Source organism: Brassica napus, chromosome A8, assembly GCF_020379485.1.
Source record: "Brassica napus cultivar Da-Ae chromosome A8, Da-Ae, whole genome shotgun sequence".
NCBI classification, from domain to species: Eukaryota; Viridiplantae; Streptophyta; class Magnoliopsida; order Brassicales; family Brassicaceae; genus Brassica; species Brassica napus.
Genome location: NC_063441.1, coordinates 22,931,251 through 22,951,011, shown reverse-complemented (window position 1 = coordinate 22,951,011; position 19,761 = coordinate 22,931,251). Strand labels below are relative to the sequence as shown.

The following is a 19,761-nucleotide window of genomic DNA, read 5'->3' as shown; positions in this document are numbered from 1 at the left end:
TGTTATAAACGTCTTGATGAAAATCAAACATTTTCTAGATAAAGGAGAAAAAACGATGTAAAGATAATCTTACAAAAGGAAGAAACGTCGTTACAGACTTAGTTACAAAGCTACAAAAACAAACACAACATTTTTTTTTTCTTTTTCACATTTTTTTCTGCAGTCTTTTCAAATAACTGATTTAAAGAAACATGCTTCGAACTTTTTTTTTTATAGTAAAGGTCGCAAACTGAGAAGGCCATCATCCGAACTAGAGACCTTCCGCAGTACAAGAAAGATGACATCAAGCTTGTGAAAAGCTTCTCAGATTCTCTAGCCGCACACCGAGAAGAACTATAAAGCAGAGCCAGCAACCGAAGAAACAGAAGAAGGTGAATAAGCCCACGATGCAAGATCCGTCTGTGTGTATGTATATAACAGTTGAGAGCCCCTCTGCCTAGCATTCTAATGCATAAGTCTGCACCTGTTGTTCATATTTTTTGAAGGATGAGAATCGAAATAATCATATGTTAATTCAACAATATTATTACTTCAACAAGATCAACCTTCTCAATAATTCTACCTCGGCCAGGTTCTCCTCAGGTGAGCTGTTTGGTGCAGTGAGGTTGGACGCAGCAGCTGTGTTGTACCGGAAGATCCTAAGCTTCCCCTCCTGTGAAAGTATTTAATAAGTCTTTTAAGTAGATTGTCTAATTGAGGAAAAAAAGATGCACAATATTGGATCACTAACCTTTGTCCCATAGACAAGACCTCCTCCAGGAGAAGGATGAAAGCAAGCGACATTAACTTCATCCTCTGAGCTTGGAAGTATTCTCACCAGTTCCATGTCTGCAACTCTATAAATCTAAAGCAAGAGAAAAAAGAGAGCAAATTTGTAAATGATTATTTCAAAGTTTATGTAGTATAATATAGGATCTTCATAACTAGTTGAGCATAAATGTTACCTCCAACACTGTGAAAAAGTGTGATGTTGTTTCTCCATCACTCACAATGCTCTTCAAAAGAGAACCATGACGCCGTCCATATGCAAGCAATATGTGCTCGGAGTTCGGAGAGAACTGTACGGAAAATTCTAATTGTCAAGTACTTCATCACAATAATACTAATCAGTGAACAACTTTAGCCTATTGATTAGTGGTGAGAATCTCATGGACCTACAGGATCATTTACGTACTTAACGAAAACAGTGGAGTTTTGGGGTGAGACTTGGGGCCTATGGTATTTTACATGTTATGTTAGTTGATGCCATAGTTTAACACAGTCAGGAGGCTGATTAATAGAATATTTCACAAGATACTGTGTACTATAAGAAATGGACATTTCTCACTTCCTCACTGTGGATGCATTTTATTTTATGGATCAAATCAACGCCATGCATGCAAAAAAACAAAGAACAGATAAAGAAAATGCCTTAATTACAGAACCATCTAGGCATAACAATGAAGAGAACAAAGACCAATTACTAAACCATGAAGAAGAAGGGGCACAAAAAAAAAACTGCAACGGAGACTTATCTCTAAAAAAATATATACCAAATCAAACTATTCCTACAGGTGACTAACCTGGATAGAGGTCAAGCAATGTGCAGCCCTAATTGCCCGTGACACAAGTACTGAACCAAATCTGTAAGACATGCATAAAGACACTCCATCGTTAGTTTCCTGTTATATTCCCTTTCAAAAATTGAGAAAATGTAATAACACTTACGTTTCCTTTTCGAGAGAATACACACGAAGTTCATACATCACTTGGTGTGCTGTGACTGGATGCCGAGTAGGGGAAGTTGCAAGCCCTGAATCTTGTTGGACCAGAGTTTGCAAACCAGGGTCTGCCTCAGCATGAGGAATAACACATGCAACACAAGCTGCTAAATATCTCCCACATGGCGAAAAATGGGCTCCCATCTCACTGCAAAGATAAACACACATAATGTAATAAAAATTAAATATTATTTAGCATCATGAGTATATTAAGGAGAAAATGTACCTGCAAAGAACAGCGTGATGTATTGTTAATCGGCACTTGTCGGACCTTAGTATTGCACATGGGTCTTTGATGTCATGTGCCCACACTCTAAGTTTGACAGTACAAGGCAACTCTGCAGCAGCAATCGAAGAAGCCAGTTCAGAGGGGAGTCTGTTTACCACAGGCTGAGCATCAGTTCCAGCTTCCTGTTGCGCGTTACGAGAGGCAAGACCTCCCGCTAAACCAGATCCTGCGAAGCGGGCTCGGTCTCTTGCAGAAACCCCATATAAGTTAACACCACCAGGAATTTCTAGTGACGCCACCGCAGCCTCTAGACTGGCTGTGGATGAGTGAGATGCTGAAGAAGAACCTGTATGAGGAGGAGCTGTGCCACTACTACCAGTGGGAAGAACACCAGCCTGGCTTTGAGCCATCAACCACCCTTGTAGAAAAGGTACCTCCCACGAAACTCTGTCTCTTGAGTGAAACAATTGCTGAAACTGTCCAAACTCAAGTAAATCTGATTGACTTGACACTTGCCTTGGAATTCTATTTCCTCCTCCAACAGGTTGTGCTTCATCTATATCCATAGCATCAACGGCAGTGGTCGAAGTTCTAGCTCTAGCTTGGGAGTTTTCTGGGACAAGATCACCGGAAACAGCCAAGGGAAGAGGAGGAGGAGTAGACATTGTTCTGCTGCCGCCGTGTTCTACTGAACTCTGATTACTCTGAAACCTTAATTGCGCACTCCTTGGACCAGTAGCAGCAGTAGAATATTGGATTCTTGGATCATCAGGAGAGTATGAAGGCAAAAGCAAGTACGGTAATGGCACAAGTGGCAGCTCCGCTGCCATACTGGTATGACTGCCACCACTCTGCGTGTTGGTGAAGAAAATAGCAGGAGGTGGATATCGCAAATAGCCTGGAGATGTTGCTCTAGTCATTGCGGAATCTGATGAATCAATGTCAGTCACCTGCCATTTTGTAGTTAAAAGAGTAAGCCCACAAAGTGGCAGAAGAACAATGACACAATCCTCAATATGTTAGCTCTCACCTCTGCAGTCAAGAGAAGAGGAACCCCATGTGGATGAAAGTGTACAGCTCTCAGGGAACGCCTCGTCTTCAAGACAATCGCTGGTGTTGCGTCCTCCCCTGTCTTATTGTAATGCCATATGTGCAACTTCAAAAGAAAAAATAATTAATCAAACTTTAAGAGACCTTTAGAGCAGATTAAAAGGCAATAAAATACCTTATGACCAGATGCAACGGCAAGTATATCACCTTCAGCGTGGAAAGCTATGGAAGCAATAGGTCGATCTGTTTAGGGAAAAGAATAAGAGGACGTTAGCTGATTATATGCAACAAAAAAAAAACAAAAAAGGAAAAAAAACAAAATGCTTAGCACTTACAGAAATCATGAGATCTAATACACTCGGAAGTTATTGCATTCCACAAGCGCACCTCATGATCTAAACTTCCACTAGCAACTATTTCTGAGTGGCGTGGGTGGAATCTGACCTGCAGGGAACTCAATTACATTAGATACTAAAGCAGTAGTCTACAGAAACTTAAATCATTGCAAAAAAGATAGAAAAGTTGACACCTATCATCCAGACCTACATAACCAATGAGGCAGTGACAAGACAATAGAGCCACCAAAAATTCATTTCAATTAGGTAATATAGTTATGGTCAAGTACAGCTCTACCTAGTAACCATGTGTAGTCATAAATTAAATAAGATAGAAGTCTCTAACTCACCACCCAGGGTGTCCTCCGATGGCCGCTCAGAACTTTTAAGCATTTTCCAGTCTCACAATCAATAATCTTAACAGTGTGGTCACCACTACAAGATATAGTAAATCTCATTAGCAAATCTGGAAAAGATTCATAGTAGTACAACAAATAATACTTACTGAGTAGAAGCAAGAGTTCTTCCATCAGAACTAAAAGCTGCTGCAATAGTTGACCTTGGAGGAGGCACAAGAGGACAGTAGTCAGCAGATAAATGCTGCAATGACTCTGCCTCAACCCTACATACAAAAAAAAAGTAATCAACATAAACTAATCTTCACTTTTGCGATAAAGAAAGCTTGAATAGACGATGAAAGCAAAGGTACCATGAAATAAGATTATGTCTCTGCTCGCTCACAGTTTCGCTACTGGTTCCGCAGGGTGAATCAGAAGTATCACATCGCCTAACGCCCCATCGTTTCCGTGGCACAGACTTTGTTTTAGGTGAAATCTCTCTCTGAACCAGCAACCTGAAGACGCTCCTAGACCTGAAAACAATCATATACTCAAACCAGATCCAACCAGATCAGAAGCTAAAAGAATAAATTTATCTAGTTCAAGATTCATTTCCAAGCAAAACTACCGTTTAAAATGCTGAGAGACTAATCATGATTCATCTATAGTGCCAAATCTGATACTACATAAGATCTGTCTCCTCTAAAAATAATTGCATAATCTGAATATTCCTATATAAGCCTTGTAAGTAGCTGATCTAAGCTCTGGATCTCTAAGTCGTCCGAAGTATCCATAATTCCGATGCAGAGAAAGGGTTCTACTTCAATTCCATAATAATAAAGAAAGCTCTGACCTTTGGCGAGCCACTGGTTTTGGTGAAGGAACCAGCGGCGGAGGAGGAGGAGGTTGATCGTGTGACCAGATGGATTCTGTCATTTCGAAATTCATGTGAATTATCTATGTGACATTCGAATCCATTAGATGCGAAATCTGAGATCTTTGTGGAAAGCGACGCCCAAATCCCCGATCTAAATTTTCAGAATTTTCCTCGCCGGCGGCTCGTGCCCTGTGGCGATGGGGGTTTGATTTATCGATGAAGCGCGATGAAGAAAAAAAAACCTAAAGGGAAAAGACAGGATGCCTCCTTGTCTGAGGAAGGTCTGGTAATAAACGTTTTTTTTTTGCCCAGCTCTTTGATTATCTAGACACATATTTCTGTTTTTTAAATAATACCCCTATATTTTCTAATGTTTTGAAATGAATACCTTAGTATTGTTAAGTGGCTAAAACGTACAAAACGATATTCTCTGGATACATACAAAGTTACACGATTGAACAACTGGATTAAACGATAAAAATCTAGCAAATACAAATAATTTTAAAATGGTTACACATCGTGTGAATTTCTTAATTTAAGAAATACAATTTGTAAGTAAAACCAAACCTATCAAGTGTTTGTGACAGGAATTATGGTTAATTCCGGTTTGGATATTTCATTTATGCATTTTGGTTTAGCTTTCTGGTTTAGCTTTGGTTTAGTAAACATTATATGTAAATGTTTATCATTTGGGAATAATCAATCAAACATTAAAACAATCTTCTTAAACCCTAACTCTCTCTATCATCATGTTCATCATCATTCACCATTGAATCTCTGTTCTTCGGGATGATCCTTCTTCCTTCGTGGTCGTCTTCTAGGCTTTGATTCTCCGATCTCCGGGTTCTCGGTGAACCTCTGGATTGGGTTTATCTATCATTACTTGTTTTCCTGTCTCAGTGTTACACAAACCTTTATATAGACCATGATCCACGGCACTGACACAAAGTTGTCGTTAACGATTGATTGATCCATAGTCTACGAACGATTGAACATAAGTATATAACATCTAAAAGTTCATAATGGTTAAATTTTGCGGATGTAATAGCAAATGAAAGTTATTATAATGTTAGTTGGTAATAAATATATCTTACAGAGGCATTATGAAAAATATTGATATTTTCAAAATAAATTAGAAAAATAATTATATATGCTAGAAATGATAAAAAAAAGGAGTCTGGGATAAAAACCTTGAGCTCCACCATCTTCTGTTCTTCCTCTAGCTGCGCCGCTTTCTCACTCTCTTTGCGTCATTCAGGTTTGTTTCCATCTTCTTTGGAGAAATTAATTGGAAAGATTCCTTCCTCTCTTTCGTTCTGCTGTAGAAACTCCACATAGATCAGTAGGGATCCAATTGGTTTTGATATTTAGGTAACGGAACTTAGATTATGCAATCTATGGTTAACTCTAATTTCTTCTAGGGGGGGACTTGTCTTCGTGTAGTTTGCACGCCCTCTCACAGCCAGTTCGCGTTAGGGGCTTCTGATTAACTACTCATAGGGTTCTTCTGATTGGTTCTCGTTTTAAGCAGGAGCAGTCACAATGTCGCGGAACAAGGGTTTGGCGGAGCAGGATCTTAGTAAATTGGATGTAACTGTGCTTCATCCTCTGTCTCCTGAAGTCATTTCTCGCCAGGCTACTATCAACATAGGTAACTTCTGTTGATGTCAAAGAAGCTAACCATTGTGACAAACTGACAATAGTTGAATCTAAAGGCTATATATAATGTTCTGTCTCAGGAACCATTGGACACGTCGCTCATGGAAAGTCCACTGTCGTGAAAGCTATATCTGGTGTGCAGGTAATTTTTACTATGCCTTTTTCACTTTGGTAACAGTTCATTAACCATGAGTGATTTGAATCTGTGCTATATTTTGTTACTAGAGCAGTTGATTGATTAGGCAGCATGGAGGACTCACATGTAGCATTTGTATTATTTTCTGTACTTGTGCAGACTGTCCGTTTTAAGAATGAACTGGAGCGTAATATCACTATTAAGCTTGGATATGCAAATGCCAAGATTTACAAATGTGAAGATGAGAAATGTCCCAGACCGATGTGCTACAAGTGAGTTTTTGGCTTGCAATAGTCATCGAATAATAAGGTTGTGTTGTGTTGGAGGGTCTTAACAATGCATCTGTTATTCTAGGGCATATGGAAGTGGAAAGGAAGACAACCCACTTTGTGATGTCCCTGGATTTGAGAACTCCAAGATGAAACTACTGAGGCACGTGTCATTCGTTGATTGCCCGGTATGATGAGCTTTATGGTTCTCTTAATTCTTCTTCAAGTGTTTTTTTTTTTTCAAACTATGGTATAACCATTATTATCCTATGCAATGATCTGTTTGTTTTATTGCATCTTACGGATGTTTTTGGGTCTCGAGACTTATTGGGTGGAGGATTTAGAGAGGCGAGGGTTGATGATGATCTTCTTGTTCTATTCTTCAGGGACACGATATTCTCATGGCGACTATGCTCAACGGAGCAGCCATCATGGACGGTGCACTGCTTCTCATCGCTGCAAATGAAAGCTGTCCGCAACCACAAACATCCGAACATCTCGCCGCTGTCGAAATTATGCAGCTCAAGCATATCATAATCCTTCAGAACAAGATTGATCTTATACAAGAGAACGTTGCCATTAACCAGCACGAGGCCATTCAGAAATTTATAATGGTTCGAGTTTCTTATCTCTTGTTGCATCGGCTAAGGAATAGAGTTTGGGGGATTCGGTACTAATATTTTATCACATCATGTTTGCAGAACACTGTCGCAGATGGGGCCCCAATAGTCCCTGTATCAGCCCAACTGAAATACAACATCGATGTTGTATGCGAGTACATTGTCAAGAAGATCCCAATCCCCAAGAGGAATTTCATTTCACCGCCAAATATGATAGTGATTCGGTCTTTTGATGTCAACAAGCCCGGGTTTGAGGTTGATGAGATTAAAGGTGGAGTTGCAGGTGGAAGTATCCTACGGGTATCTCTCTCTCTTAATCCTCAACTACAACTTGCTTGTGTCAGTATATCCCATTGTGTCTCTAACTACTTTTTTATATTTTTGTAGGGTGTTTTGAAAGTGAACCAGTTAATTGAGATCCGACCTGGAATCGTTGTGAAAGACGAGCGTGGCAACCCGAAATGTACACCAATATACTCCCGCATTATTTCACTATACGCGGAGCAGAACGAGCTTCAGTACGCAGTGCCTGGAGGTCTAATTGGAGTAGGAACAACGATGGACCCAACTCTTACTCGTGCTGATCGTTTGGTTGGTCAAGTCCTTGGTGAAATAGGCTCCCTTCCTGATGTCTTTGTTGAACTCGAGGTATAAACAACAAACTCTAAATGTAATACTTCATAGTCTTAAAGCCTTCTCTTAAAAAAAACTCTTGTTAGGTGAACTTCTTTCTTCTACGGAGACTGTTGGGAGTGAGAATAAAGGGATCGGAGAAACAAGGGAAAGTGACAAAGCTAACGAAGGGAGAGATTCTGATGCTCAACATTGGTTCCATGTCGACTGGAGCCAAAGTTGTAGGAGTAAAGAACGATCTGGCTAAGCTGCAACTCACTGCTCCTGTTTGCACGAGCAAAGGAGAGAAAGTGGCACTGAGCAGGCGTGTGGAAAAGCATTGGCGTTTGATTGGTTGGGGTCAGATTCAAGCTGGAACCACCATTGAAGTGCCTCCCTCACCTTTCTGAGCTTGAAATTTTTTATTTAACCCTCAAAAAGATAATAAAAACTCTTTCTTGTTCATGTGGGGATTTTTTGAAAGAGTACCTATTAGTTTACTCTGTTTCTGTGTGTGTGTTTTTTTTCTTAGTAGGGATTATTGGTTGTTGTATTTTTATGGATTTGAAAATCTGAACTAAATCTAGTGTTATTGGTTCTATGATTTTCAAATATGTATTAAAATCATGTGTTATTGGTTTAATGATTCATAAATTCTATATCAAATCAAGTGTTATTTAATCGCACGGATTTACTAATATATTTGATTTTATAATGAATTTGAATGGATTTGCTTGGATTTGCTAGGATTTTTCTGTTAAAAATACAAAGACTCAAATCCGAGGGAAAACCTCTGGATTTGTATATTTTACTTGGATTTATAAATACTATATGGATTTTTAAATCAATAAAAATATATAAACCAATAACACCCACTTATTAATTTTTGTTATCATGTTTTTACTGGGTGCAATTACCCAATTTTTTTTAATTAACAAAAAATATAGAGCATGGTTCAATTTGTGGACCAACCCTTGTAGACCGGATTGGTTTGTTCGGTTAAATCAGATGAATTTTTTTATTTTTTATTTTTTTGGCTTCTCCACTCTATAAACCCTATTAGAAAAGCAGATTCAGAAGAAAAAAATCACCAGATTTCTCTTCGATTCATCTTCTTTGGCTGTTCTCGAACAGTGATGGCTGAGAGAGTGATGGAATCAGGGTCTAATAATGGTGGAGATGCTGAGAAGTCTCTGAAAGAGAAAGGGAACGAGTTTTTCAAAGCTGGGAACTATCTTAAAGCCGCAGCTCTCTACACTCAGGCCATCAAGCTCGATCCTTCTAACGCTACTCTTTACAGGCACGTGTTCCCTAGATTATACTTTTATTGTCTTTTCTTTGTTCTAACAGTTTTACGATTCCTATTGAGTTTCGATCAAAATGATAACTTCCTCCATATTTGCGAATCTTAATGTTGAACTCTGATTGGTTTCCTTCAATCTGAGCTTAGTTCTTAAAAGATCTGATTTTTTTTATTCTCTTGTGACATGTTAGACCTTAAGAAGATTGTTTAACGTTTCGCTTATATTCAGAAGCTCAATTGTGATTTGTAATATTAAAGTTGAGGTCTTTATTAAGGTTATGTGAAATGTTGCTCAGATTAGATCGCTGAGCAGATTTTAAAATGTTGTTGAACTTTTTTCTTTACCCGGTGGTGCAGTAACCGAGCTGCTGCCTTCTTGAGTCTAGTTAAGCTTAGCAAAGCCTTGGCTGATGCTGAGACAACCATCAAACTCAACCCTCAATGGGAGAAGGTAATATATTCAGACAAGAAGAGATTGTTGCTCCTCTGTTTCTGTAATATCATTTTTGTAGTTCTAACAAGTGGATTTTACGAATCTATCTTTTTTTTCAGGGCTACTTCAGGAAAGGCTCTGTGCTTGAAGCCATGGAGAAATATGATGATGTAAACCTTTTTCTCTTGTTTCTTTTCCTTTTGATTACAAAAGCTGTAATCATAAATATTTAAAATCGCTTTGATGATTGCGACAGGCCTTGGCTGCGTTTGAAATGGCTCTACAGTACAACCCACAGAGCGCAGAAGTTTCAAGGAAGATCAAGAGGCTCGGTCAGCTGCAGAAGGAGAAACAGAGAGCTCAAGAACTCGAGAGTTTGAGGTCTAATGTCAACATGGCCAAGCATCTTGACAGCTTTAAATCTGAATTGGTTTGTTTCTCTTGAAAAAATCATTGAAAACCTTTCTCCCTGCTTCTGAATTGTCTCTCATACACTTGCAGTCTGCAAACTATGGAGCTGAAGAGGGTTGGAAAGAGATGTTCTCTTTTCTTGTCGAGACCATGGAAACAGCTGTGAAAGCGTGGCACGAGACATCTAAAGTGGATACTAGAGTCTATTTCCTTCTTGACAAAGAGAAAACACAAACCGATAAGTTCGCACCAGCAGTCAACATCGATAAGGTATTAAAGAAGGGCATGAGAGAAAGAAAAAAAACAACACGAGCTCTTCTTGTCTGTCTGCTAACACTATCTGTTCCTTGACAGGCTTTTGAGTCTCCACACACACACAGTAACTGCTTTACGTATCTGAGGCAATACGCTGAAGAGTCCTTTTCCAAAGCTGCTTGCTTAGTGACATCAAAAAGTAGCATATCCTACCCACAGGTGAATCAAATCTGTCTCTTTTTCTTGCTCGCTAAAAGTCTGTTTAATATTATGGACTGATAGTGATGATTAAATCTTGTGGCTCCCAGGTGTGGAAAGGTCAAGGCTCAAGGAAGTGGAAGCTCGGACAAAACGATGGAATCTTTGTTCAGTTTGAATCTCCGTCTATTCGAAATGTTTGGTTCATTCCTAGCTCGAAAGAAAAGGGGCAAACCTTATGCAGGTTCTTTCTCTCTCTCACACACACTTATCCTCTTCTTGGTTTTGCAATGAGCTTTGTGAATTCTATCAAGTACCATGACTTCACTTCACACAAGCTTTTGTAACTTAACTCCAGAGGTTAAATAGTTATGAACTGATTTGGGGGTTTGATTTCAGGGATCCTCAAGCTCTAGATATCGGTGCACATGAGATTCTCCCTCGCATCTTCAAGGAAGTATCGAAGAGCTCGTAGTGCATTGTTTTATTGCAGTTTGATTCTCTACTCTCTATCCAGTTTTTGATCAATACTGAAGAAAAAAAAGGAGTTTCTTGTGTGTTTGTGCTACTCAGACAACCCACCCACCTGTGTTGTTTCTTGTTTAAGAGCTTTTTGTTTTATGTCTTGAAGTGTGAAAATCCAATGTTAACGTCCAATATTCATCATTGACATCAACACAACCGTATGGTTTGTTAAGTTTTAGGTAGAAATGCTTGATTCTTGTGAAAGCTACCATGAACAATATTTTTCACTAATGGCCCTATGTAGCCCAACAAATTAAATTAGTTAGCCCAGATTAGTTTGTTTGAGAGATAAGAGCCCAATAAAGTAAATAGCTGGGTCTGAGATTTGTGAAAATAGAGGATTCGGCCACACTCCACTCCACCGACGACAACCGACAGGGTAGCTATCAATTTGACTCCATTTCATTTGAATTATCCCAAACCCATTATCTAATCCTCTCTTATTTTTAGACTAGTAAAACAATAATTATATTTTTTGTAACAACCGAATAAATTTAGTCATGTTTTAAGAACAAAAAACATCAATATTTTGAAATTTTCTCGTTATTAAATCATCTATCTATATGGAAAAACACTTGTGCCCTCATACGTACGCATGAACCCATAAAGTATTGAATCAAATATTAATGAGGATTTGGTGGGAATTGATTTGGTAGCACGTCCTAGAATGTAGCTTTCGGAATCAGGCAAACACATTTAAACATTTCTTCTCTTAAAAATAGAAAATTAAAATCTGTTTGGTAAAAAAGCATTTCCATTGGAAATTTTCATAATGAATAAAAGAAAAGAAACGATAAGACATTATTATTTGAATAAATAAATAATTTGAATATTGAAAAATCCATCCACTAATATATAAATGCTTTCGGATATTCAAAGTGGTGAAAACCTGGTAATGAAGGAGATTAGAAAACAAAATAAATAAATAAACGCGTCACTCTCTCTCTCTCTCTCTCTCTCCTAAACCCTTTCGCATCTCGCTTTCAATTTGAATCTCCAATTTCTCCGAGACTTAGATCCAGAGCATAATCTTTGCATTGTTCATCTCTTAACCTCTTATCGGAACCGACTCAGAGTACGCGATCGATTATTGACTCGGCGAGACATGGGAGGTGCGGCTTCGACGCCGCGAAGTACCGGTGGTGACGATGTTTCGGTGGAGGAGTACCTCATTGCGACTTTCGTCGGGGAGAAATCGTTTCCCTTGGCGTCTGATGTCTGGAACAAGCTGCTTGAGCTTCCCTTGAGATCTCGGTGGCCCCGTGATCGCGTTCACCAAGCCTGTCAACTCTTCGGTTAGTCAAAATCTGTTGAAACTCTAGTGTTAGAGTGTGATTGGTTAGTTAGGATTAGAAAGGATGAGACTATGCGCAAACGAAATTGGATGTTAATGACGGCCTTAGTGATAATCTTAAGTTTGATTATCATTTTTTTTTGTCTTTGTTGTCGTTTGCAGCACAGAGCAATGGAAACACTAGGCACCTGGCGAAACTATTGATTCATCTGTCGTGGTGTTTGCAAGAGCTTCTCCAAGCTTCTTCTGATGATGATGATGATGATGCTCACTCTTCTCTCTATAAGAAAGCTCTTAACGCAACCTATATTTCATCCCTCTTTTTGAAGCATTTGATTGAGAATGGCAAAAGTGAGGAGTTGCATCTCTCTCTCGACGAATCTGAGCCTGTTCCTCATGGCTTTGTAATGGGTAATTATTCTCTTTATTAGCTCTCTTTACAGCATTAAGGCAACTCTTTAACTGGATTCAGATGGCTTATTGAGAGTGTATTAATGGTAATGGCAGATCAAGATATCCAGAATTTTGTCATGCGTAGTTTGTTGAGCTTCATTGGATCAACCGAAGTGAGGTATGCCATACTTATTCTATATTATTATTTATAATGATGATCAATTTACGTATCAAATGTCCCATTCTCCTGATTTTCATCATTTATTTGGCAAGTCCCAACTCGTATGTTCTACATCAGGAACTTCTCAACTTCATGGTTGTTGCAATGTCGACTCAGCTTCTCTCCGGACCATCACCTGGACCAAAAGATGCCAACCCTTTTCTTGATGCAGCAATGGCTCAGGTAACATCTTCATTAGTTTTTCCCATCGTTTGCATAGGTTTTGGGCCCCTACCAATTTACGTTCTTTCTTTTGCTTCATCATTTTTAGGAAAAGTCTATAGTTTGTATGGCTGTGAGAAGGTTGCTACTTAATTATATTTCCCGAAACCATACTCCGAATGCAAAAACCTATTTATATTCTGATGGAGATTCACCAGGCATCTTGGAAAGAGTTGGTTCTGCAGCTGGTAGGTGTTCGTGTTACTTCATTTCATTATGTTTGTCTTATTCTCGTCCACGTTGACCCTTTTCTACTGCCTTTCCGTTCATTATGTTTTCCTGCTTAGATTTTTGAATCATTATATATATTCATGAACACTTTTCTTTTGCACATGCAGCGACATTTGTGCTCTTGCCTTTGAACTATCTTGTAAATAATACTGGTGACGGATCTAAATATCCACTAGCAGAGTCCAGCCTTCATGTTTTGCTTATCCTCATTCACTACCAGAAGTCGATCTTGAGTGATGAGTCCATGACGGATAAAAGTGATGACAGTGCTACTTCAGAATCAGTCTCTAAAGTTCATGTATTTTCCTCTGGCAATACTTTTACCAAGGCTCTGGCAAATGCTAGAGATGTAGAATGTGAGTTTTTTTTGTTCTTCATCTTTCTGACTAGGGTGAGTCACATGTGTATGTCTAAACTGTTACCTTGGTTGCAGTTGACCGCTCAGATTTGGAGGGAAATGCCTACTCTGGTCCACATGTTCGGATACCATTTGCTTCGTTATTTGATACTCTTTGCATGTAAGTTGTATTCTCTTCTTAAAAAATTGTATTTTCTTGAGGTTTTTCTCTACTGTAACCTGTTGTTTTCATAGAGATTTATCCTGTATAAGAAGTCTTTATTCAATAAGTTCTTTGCTAATGGGTAATAACGCAATCTGGCAATATAGGTGTTTGTCTGATGAGGGAGCTGTCTTGCTCCTCTACTCATTGTTGCAAGGGAACTCCTACTTCAAGGAGTATGTTTTGGTGCGAACTGATATGGATACTATGGTATGATTCATAAACTCCAGTATTTTTCTGTTTCATTTATTTTGTTCCATTATCCTCAAAAGTAGAAATTCATACTTCGATATTGTTTCATGTGTTGAAGTAAAGTCCTTGTGGTTTCATATTAGTGATCTATGGTATAAAAATATGTATTTTGATGGACAGTTGATGCCCATTCTGGAAACGCTGTATAACGCTTCGAGGAGAACATCATCCAATCAAATATACATGATGCTAATTGTACTTCTCATACTTAGCCAGGATTCATCATTTAACTCAAGCATTCACAAGATGGTATGTGTTGTTATCTGTTGTAGGATTGGAATGATATTTCTCAACTTCGTATCTTTTCTGATCACGTTTCATTTGAATAGATACTTCCTAGCGTTCCATGGTACAAGGAGCATCTCCTTCATCAGACGTCTCTTGGTTCCTTAATGGTCATTATTCTCATCAGAACAGTGCAGCACAACCTTTCTAAACTGCGGGTATAGCTTTACATTCATGTATTAGCAACGACAACTGTTTCAATTTGTACTTAATTGTTTAACCGTTCGGGTAGGTTCAAACCTTATAAGAGTGTGATCAAGTTGATAGGCATGTATCAAACTGGAACCTGCAACTTATTTGGAGATGCATCATAAAATGAGCACCGAAGATATAAATTACTTTCCGTTTAGGCTTGGTGGTGTTATGCATTATGTATAGAAGGCCATTTGTTTGGAAAATTTGGATTGTGGTGCATGTTGTGACAAATTTTTGTTTCTTGGGGGTTTACAGGATGTGTATCTGCAGACCACATGCCTTGCAACCTTGGCTAACATGGCACCTCATGCCCATCATCTTAGTGCATATGCTTCACAGAGGCTTGTCAGTCTCTTCTACATGCTTTCTCGAAAGTATGCAACTAATTCCTCGTCCTTATGACTTTTCATATTTTATATATTCGTCTTGTACAGAACGATGCTCATCATGGATCCTTTAGAACTGACCATGATTTTTTAATTAACAGGTATAACAAGTTATCAGACTTGACAGGTGATAAGCTGCAAAGTATCAAAATAAGCTTGTCAGGAGAGGATGATAGCGTTTCAGAAGATCTGGTAAGGCATAGTTAGTTCAGGCACACAATACATTGCAGTGAATCATTGTTATCCTTGTGGTTTATATTTGTAAATTGTATTTTTGCCAACTTGCAGGCAGCAGAGTTGCAAATCTTTACTGATTTCTTGAGACTTGTCCTTGATATATTAAATGCAATTTTGACGTACGCGTTGCCTAGGAATCCCGAGGTATCACAATGTCAATTTTTTACTTAGCAGCATGAATCATATGTTCTTTTTCCATACTACATTCTCTGAATCAGTTTCTGTTTCTGGTTTATGCAGATTGTCTATGCAATCATGCATCGGCAGGAAGTGTTCCAACCTTTCAAGAATCATCCGCGATTTCATGAGCTAGTCGAAAATATTTACACCGTACAAACAAACCCATAAGCTTTAAATTCTTATAACTTTAGATAGAACAGAGTATCTGATTGATCCATCTGTCTCTCACTTGCTTAACCAAATTATCATTTTATCTATTTAGGTGTTAGACTTTTTCAATAGCCGCATGGACACTCAAAGATCGGATCGAGAATGGTCAGTGCAGAAAGTTCTTCAGTTCATCATCGACAATTGTCGGTCTTGGCGAGGCGAAGGCATGAAGGTAAACAAACTCTGTTAACACTTGCATATGTCACTGATATAGTATTCTTTTCACTACAATTCTTAAAGCTCATTGTTCACTATTATGAATGCAGATGTTTACTCAACTACACTTCTCGTATGAACAAGAGAGTCACCCAGAAGAGTTCTTCATTCCATACGTCTGGCAACTAGCTTTATCCCGATGGTAACACTCTTTCATCACTATATAAAAGAAGAACACCCATCTCATTCCTCTTTAACCTTTCTCATTGTTCGCAGCGGATTCAGTTTTAATCCGGACGCCATCAACTTATTCCCAGTACCACACCAAGTTGAAGTAAGTACCATCGAAACAAATTGTGTTAATTCAATATATGAAACTTATTAGCCTATCCAAGTTTTGACATGACCTCTGCTTCGGTGCGTTTTGCTTGCAGGAACAAATAGAAGACGGAAAAGGAGACGAAGTGGAAGAAGGGGAAGAGAAGAAAGTAAAAGAGTTGATCGAGCAGAGAATCGTCTTCGATCCATAGTACATTCCGATGTGGGTGGGTGGGTGGGGGGTATGTATATATTCATACGGTTAAGGGTTCAAATAAGATAAAATGTTGACGTAATTATTCTCCAAAAAATTACTTTTTCAAACATTGTAGGTTTTCGGTACATTAATAGTATACTCTCTCTTGATGTGTAATAACAAATGACGTTTCGGTCTGAACGTAATGCCCTTTTAACACACATGAAGCTTTTACCGATCGAGATTCCGACGAGGATGACGATATCCTCGGAACCGTAACGGGAAACTCATGAATCTCATCGATCCATGGATTATTAGTCTTCTCCTTGGAGGGATCAATACTTCTCAAAGCTCTACAAACCGCACTATTACACTTGAAACCTGACCCAAAACCAATCTGCCAAGTCTTACCTCCTCTCTTAATCCTTCCTTTAGCTTCACTATAACCAAGCTCATACCAAACCGAGCTACTCGAAGTGTTCCCAAACCTGTTCAAAGTCATCCTCGATGGCTCCATCTGCCACTCGGAAAGATCCAAATTTTTCTGAATCTCATCGAGCACCGCTCTTCCTCCTGCGTGGATGCAAAAATGCTCGAGAGCTAGCTTGATGTCAGAAACATAAGGCTTGATTCTGTTGACTTTAAACACTCTTCGAGCCGCGAGTGTCGCAAAAGTTAGAAGTTGTTCGGACATTGGTAGGACTAGCGGTCCAAGCGTGGTAATGTTCGTTTTGAGAGCGAGACACCGATTTTGTTGTTGTTGTTGTTGTTGTTCGTGTCTTCGCGATGGTAAGCGCTGTTGAAGGCGTTGTCGTCAGCTCCTTTGTGGCCTTGTGGGTACTGATAGTGTGGAGTAGTTGATACTTTGAGAGGCGGCGGTCGGAGGAGCGGTTGGAGAGGAGAACGTAAATATAATGAAACTCGTTAAACACATGCATGCATGTTTATAATTTACGTGAAATATATGCCACCATATACAGTATGTGAGATTTTACATGCGTATATTTAGTTTTGAATTTTTCTCAAAATCTATGTGTTAAAAACCTCCTACAAAAATATTTAATTTTTCGGTAAATGTTCTATATATTGAAGCATATAATCTTTAGTGATGTTTTAAAATTTCTAAATTCATTCTATATTTGTATTAATGTATATTAAACTCTCTTTCATTGTACATGACTACACGGGCATCGTTTTAATTTTTAGTCAATTAATTTAGTAAAATTTCGTAATAATCCATAAATTGGTGGATTAACCACTATAAAATCGTTATTTTATAGAGAAACAGAGACAACAAAGTTCCAAACTACTTTGAACTTCATCATATGTTAGTGAATGATGCAAATATGCATTAAAAATATTTTCATATTTTTGAATTTTTTTTAAAATCTATGTGTTAACCCATAGAAGTTAATCTTCGGTAAATGCTCTATATATTGAAGCCAACGGTCTTTAGTGTTGTTTTAAAATTTCTAAACATATTTTACATTTGTATTAATGTACATTAAACTCACTTTCATGGTACATGAGCATCGTTTTAATTTCTTATCAATTTATTCAGCAAAACTTCATAACACTCCCTAAATTGGTGGACTAACCACTATAAAATCACTACTCTCTAGAAAAACGGAGACAACAAAGGTTCCAAACCTCTTTGACCTTCATCATATGTTAGTGAATGATGCAACTATGCATTAAAACAATATTTTTATATTTTTGATTTTTTCTCAAAATCTACGAAAATATTTAGTTTTTCGGAAAATGCTCTATATACTAAAGTCTATGATTTTTAGTGTTTTTTTAAAATTTATAAACACATTCTACAATTGTATAAATATATATTAAACTCTCTTTCATCCTAAATGGACATCGTTTTAATTTTTTGTCAATTAATTTAGCAAAACTTCATAACACTATCTAAATTGGTGGACTAACCACTATAAAATTGCTATTTTCTTGAGAAACGGAGACAACAAATGTTCCAAACCACTTTGAGCTTCATCATATGTTTGTGAAGGATACAAATATGCATTAACACATTATTTTCATATTTTTGAATTTTTTTTCAAAATTTGTATGTTAACCCCAACGAAAATATTTAGTTTTTCGGAAAATGTTCTATATACTGAAGCCTATGATCTTTAGTTTTGTTTTAAAATTTCTAAACACATTCTACATTTGTATTAATGTATATTAAACTCTCTTACATTGTACACGGGCATCTTTTTAATTTTATGTCAATTAATATAGTAAACTTTTGTAATACTCCCTAAATTGGTGGTATAACCACTATAAAATTGTTATTTTATAGAGAAACGGAGACAACAAAAGTTCCAAACCACTTTGGCATTCATCATATGTTATTGAAGGATCCAAACATGGATTAAAACAATATTTTCATATTTTTTAATTTTTTTCAAAATCTATGTGTTAACCCCTACGAAAATATTAAATTTTTCGGTAAATGCTATATATACTGAAGCCTATGATCTTTATTGTTGTTTAAAAATATCTAAACACATTCTACATTTGTATTAATGTATATTAAACTATCTTTCATGGTACATGAGCATCGTTTTAATTTCTTATTAATTAAATTAGCAAAACTTCATAACACTCCCTATATTGGTGGACTAACCACTACAAAATCGCTATTCTCTAAAAAAACGAAGAAAAAAAGGTTCCAAACATCTTTGACCTTCATCATATGTTAGTGAATGATGCAACTATGCCTTAAAACAATATTTTCATATTTTTGAATTTTTCTCAAAATCTACGAGAAGATTTAATTTTTCGGTAAATGCTCAATATACTAAAGGCTATGATCTTTAGTGTTGTCTTAAAATTTCTAAACACATTCTACATTTATATTAATGTATATTAAACTCTCTTTCATACTACATAGACATCGTTTTAATTTTTTTCAATTAAGTTAGCAAAACTTCATAACACTCCCCAAATTGATGGACTAATCGCTATTCTCTTGAGAAACGGACACAGCAAAAGTTTCAAACCACTTTGACCTTCATCATATGTTAGTGAATGATGCAACTATAAATTAAAACAGTATTTTCATATTTTTGAATTTTTCTCAAAATCTATGTGTTAACCCCTACGAAAATATTTAGTTTTTCGGAAAATGTTATATATACTAAGCCAACGATCTTTAGTGTTGTTTTAAAATTTCTAAACACATTCTACATTTGTATTAATGTATATTAAACTCTCTTTCATTGTACACGGGCATCGTTTTATTTTTTTGTCAATTAATTTAGTAAAAGTTTGTAATAATCCCTAAATTGGTGGACTAACCACTATAAAATCGCTATTCTCTAGAAAAACGGAGACAACAAATGTTCCAAACCTCTTTGACCTTCAGCATATGTTATTGAAGGATGAAACTATGCATTAAAACA

The 19,761-nt window shown here is 37.4% G+C and overlaps 4 protein-coding genes and 1 pseudogene across 7 annotated transcripts; 3 read left to right on the top strand and 2 right to left on the bottom strand.

Moving 5' to 3' along the window:
• Positions 1-17: 17 nt before the first annotated feature.
• Positions 18-4,891, bottom strand: LOC125577216. 2 transcript variants are annotated; one of them, XM_048738364.1, is made up of 14 exons: positions 4,566-4,891; positions 4,084-4,245; positions 3,880-3,996; positions 3,725-3,809; positions 3,375-3,483; positions 3,215-3,282; positions 3,020-3,145; positions 1,987-2,939; positions 1,708-1,908; positions 1,563-1,623; positions 945-1,058; positions 731-844; positions 546-652; positions 18-463 (listed from the first exon to the last, which is right to left on the bottom strand). In XM_048738364.1, exons 1-14 carry the CDS (start codon positions 4,658-4,660, stop codon positions 445-447), a joined length of 2,331 nt encoding a protein of 776 aa, XP_048594321.1. In that variant the 5' UTR covers positions 4,661-4,891; the 3' UTR covers positions 18-444. The 2 variants fall into 2 exon arrangements, with proteins under 2 accessions (XP_048594321.1, XP_048594322.1); XM_048738365.1 differs by having other exon boundaries at positions 563-652.
• Positions 4,892-5,736: 845 nt separating this feature from the next.
• LOC125574969 (eukaryotic translation initiation factor 2 subunit gamma-like) lies at positions 5,737-8,489 on the top strand. 3 transcript variants are annotated; one of them, XM_048738361.1, is made up of 9 exons: positions 5,737-5,847; positions 6,121-6,240; positions 6,329-6,390; positions 6,544-6,656; positions 6,739-6,841; positions 7,040-7,267; positions 7,355-7,573; positions 7,661-7,921; positions 7,993-8,489. In XM_048738361.1, exons 2-9 carry the CDS (start codon positions 6,132-6,134, stop codon positions 8,293-8,295), a joined length of 1,398 nt encoding a protein of 465 aa, XP_048594318.1. In that variant the 5' UTR covers positions 5,737-5,847; positions 6,121-6,131; the 3' UTR covers positions 8,296-8,489. The 3 variants fall into 3 exon arrangements, with proteins under 3 accessions (XP_048594318.1, XP_048594319.1, XP_048594320.1); XM_048738362.1 differs by having other exon boundaries at positions 5,773-5,847; positions 6,127-6,240; XM_048738363.1 differs by having other exon boundaries at positions 5,785-5,847; positions 6,118-6,240.
• A 436-nt stretch (positions 8,490-8,925) lies between these two features.
• Positions 8,926-11,112, top strand: LOC125577215 (serine/threonine-protein phosphatase 5-like). Its single transcript, XM_048738360.1, has 8 exons — positions 8,926-9,185; positions 9,546-9,639; positions 9,741-9,791; positions 9,878-10,051; positions 10,123-10,302; positions 10,387-10,506; positions 10,596-10,729; positions 10,885-11,112. The coding sequence occupies exons 1-8, from the start codon at positions 9,022-9,024 to the stop codon at positions 10,958-10,960; spliced, it is 993 nt and encodes a 330-aa protein (XP_048594317.1). The 5' UTR covers positions 8,926-9,021; the 3' UTR covers positions 10,961-11,112.
• Positions 11,113-11,901: 789 nt separating this feature from the next.
• On the top strand, positions 11,902-16,546 carry LOC106401887 (dymeclin). Its single transcript, XM_013842496.3, has 18 exons — positions 11,902-12,305; positions 12,467-12,715; positions 12,812-12,875; positions 12,971-13,100; positions 13,189-13,327; positions 13,478-13,726; positions 13,804-13,888; positions 14,038-14,140; positions 14,303-14,431; positions 14,512-14,625; positions 14,918-15,036; positions 15,150-15,240; positions 15,337-15,429; positions 15,526-15,615; positions 15,728-15,847; positions 15,942-16,033; positions 16,108-16,165; positions 16,266-16,546. The coding sequence occupies exons 1-18, from the start codon at positions 12,116-12,118 to the stop codon at positions 16,359-16,361; spliced, it is 2,211 nt and encodes a 736-aa protein (XP_013697950.2). The 5' UTR covers positions 11,902-12,115; the 3' UTR covers positions 16,362-16,546.
• LOC111200785 lies at positions 16,494-17,283 on the bottom strand (annotated as a pseudogene).
• Positions 17,284-19,761: the final 2,478 nt, after the last annotated feature.

What these genes read in the sequence shown, in the direction of transcription:
- LOC106401887 (XM_013842496.3), top strand. Translation starts at nt 12,116, where the DNA reads ATGGGAGGTGCGGCTTCGACGCCGCGAAGTACCGGTGGTGACGATGTT. An exon ending in TAGTCGAAAATATTTACACC is followed by an intron (nt 15,616 to 15,727) that starts GTACAAACAAAC and finishes TTATCTATTTAG; the next exon opens with GTGTTAGACTTTTTCAATAG. An exon ending in CAGTACCACACCAAGTTGAA is followed by an intron (nt 16,166 to 16,265) that starts GTAAGTACCATC and finishes TTTTGCTTGCAG; the next exon opens with GAACAAATAGAAGACGGAAA.
- LOC125577216 (XM_048738364.1), bottom strand. Translation starts at nt 4,660, where the DNA reads ATGAATTTCGAAATGACAGAATCCATCTGGTCACACGATCAACCTCCT. An exon ending in ATCGGAGGACACCCTGGGTG is followed by an intron (nt 3,484 to 3,724) that starts GTGAGTTAGAGA and finishes AGTTCCCTGCAG; the next exon opens with GTCAGATTCCACCCACGCCA. An exon ending in ATTGCTTGACCTCTATCCAG is followed by an intron (nt 1,059 to 1,562) that starts GTTAGTCACCTG and finishes TTTTCCGTACAG; the next exon opens with TTCTCTCCGAACTCCGAGCA.
- LOC125574969 (XM_048738361.1), top strand. Translation starts at nt 6,132, where the DNA reads ATGTCGCGGAACAAGGGTTTGGCGGAGCAGGATCTTAGTAAATTGGAT. An exon ending in CCAGGCTACTATCAACATAG is followed by an intron (nt 6,241 to 6,328) that starts GTAACTTCTGTT and finishes GTTCTGTCTCAG; the next exon opens with GAACCATTGGACACGTCGCT. An exon ending in CAGGTGGAAGTATCCTACGG is followed by an intron (nt 7,574 to 7,660) that starts GTATCTCTCTCT and finishes ATATTTTTGTAG; the next exon opens with GGTGTTTTGAAAGTGAACCA.
- LOC125577215 (XM_048738360.1), top strand. Translation starts at nt 9,022, where the DNA reads ATGGCTGAGAGAGTGATGGAATCAGGGTCTAATAATGGTGGAGATGCT. An exon ending in TCAACCCTCAATGGGAGAAG is followed by an intron (nt 9,640 to 9,740) that starts GTAATATATTCA and finishes CTTTTTTTTCAG; the next exon opens with GGCTACTTCAGGAAAGGCTC. An exon ending in CCATGGAGAAATATGATGAT is followed by an intron (nt 9,792 to 9,877) that starts GTAAACCTTTTT and finishes TGATTGCGACAG; the next exon opens with GCCTTGGCTGCGTTTGAAAT.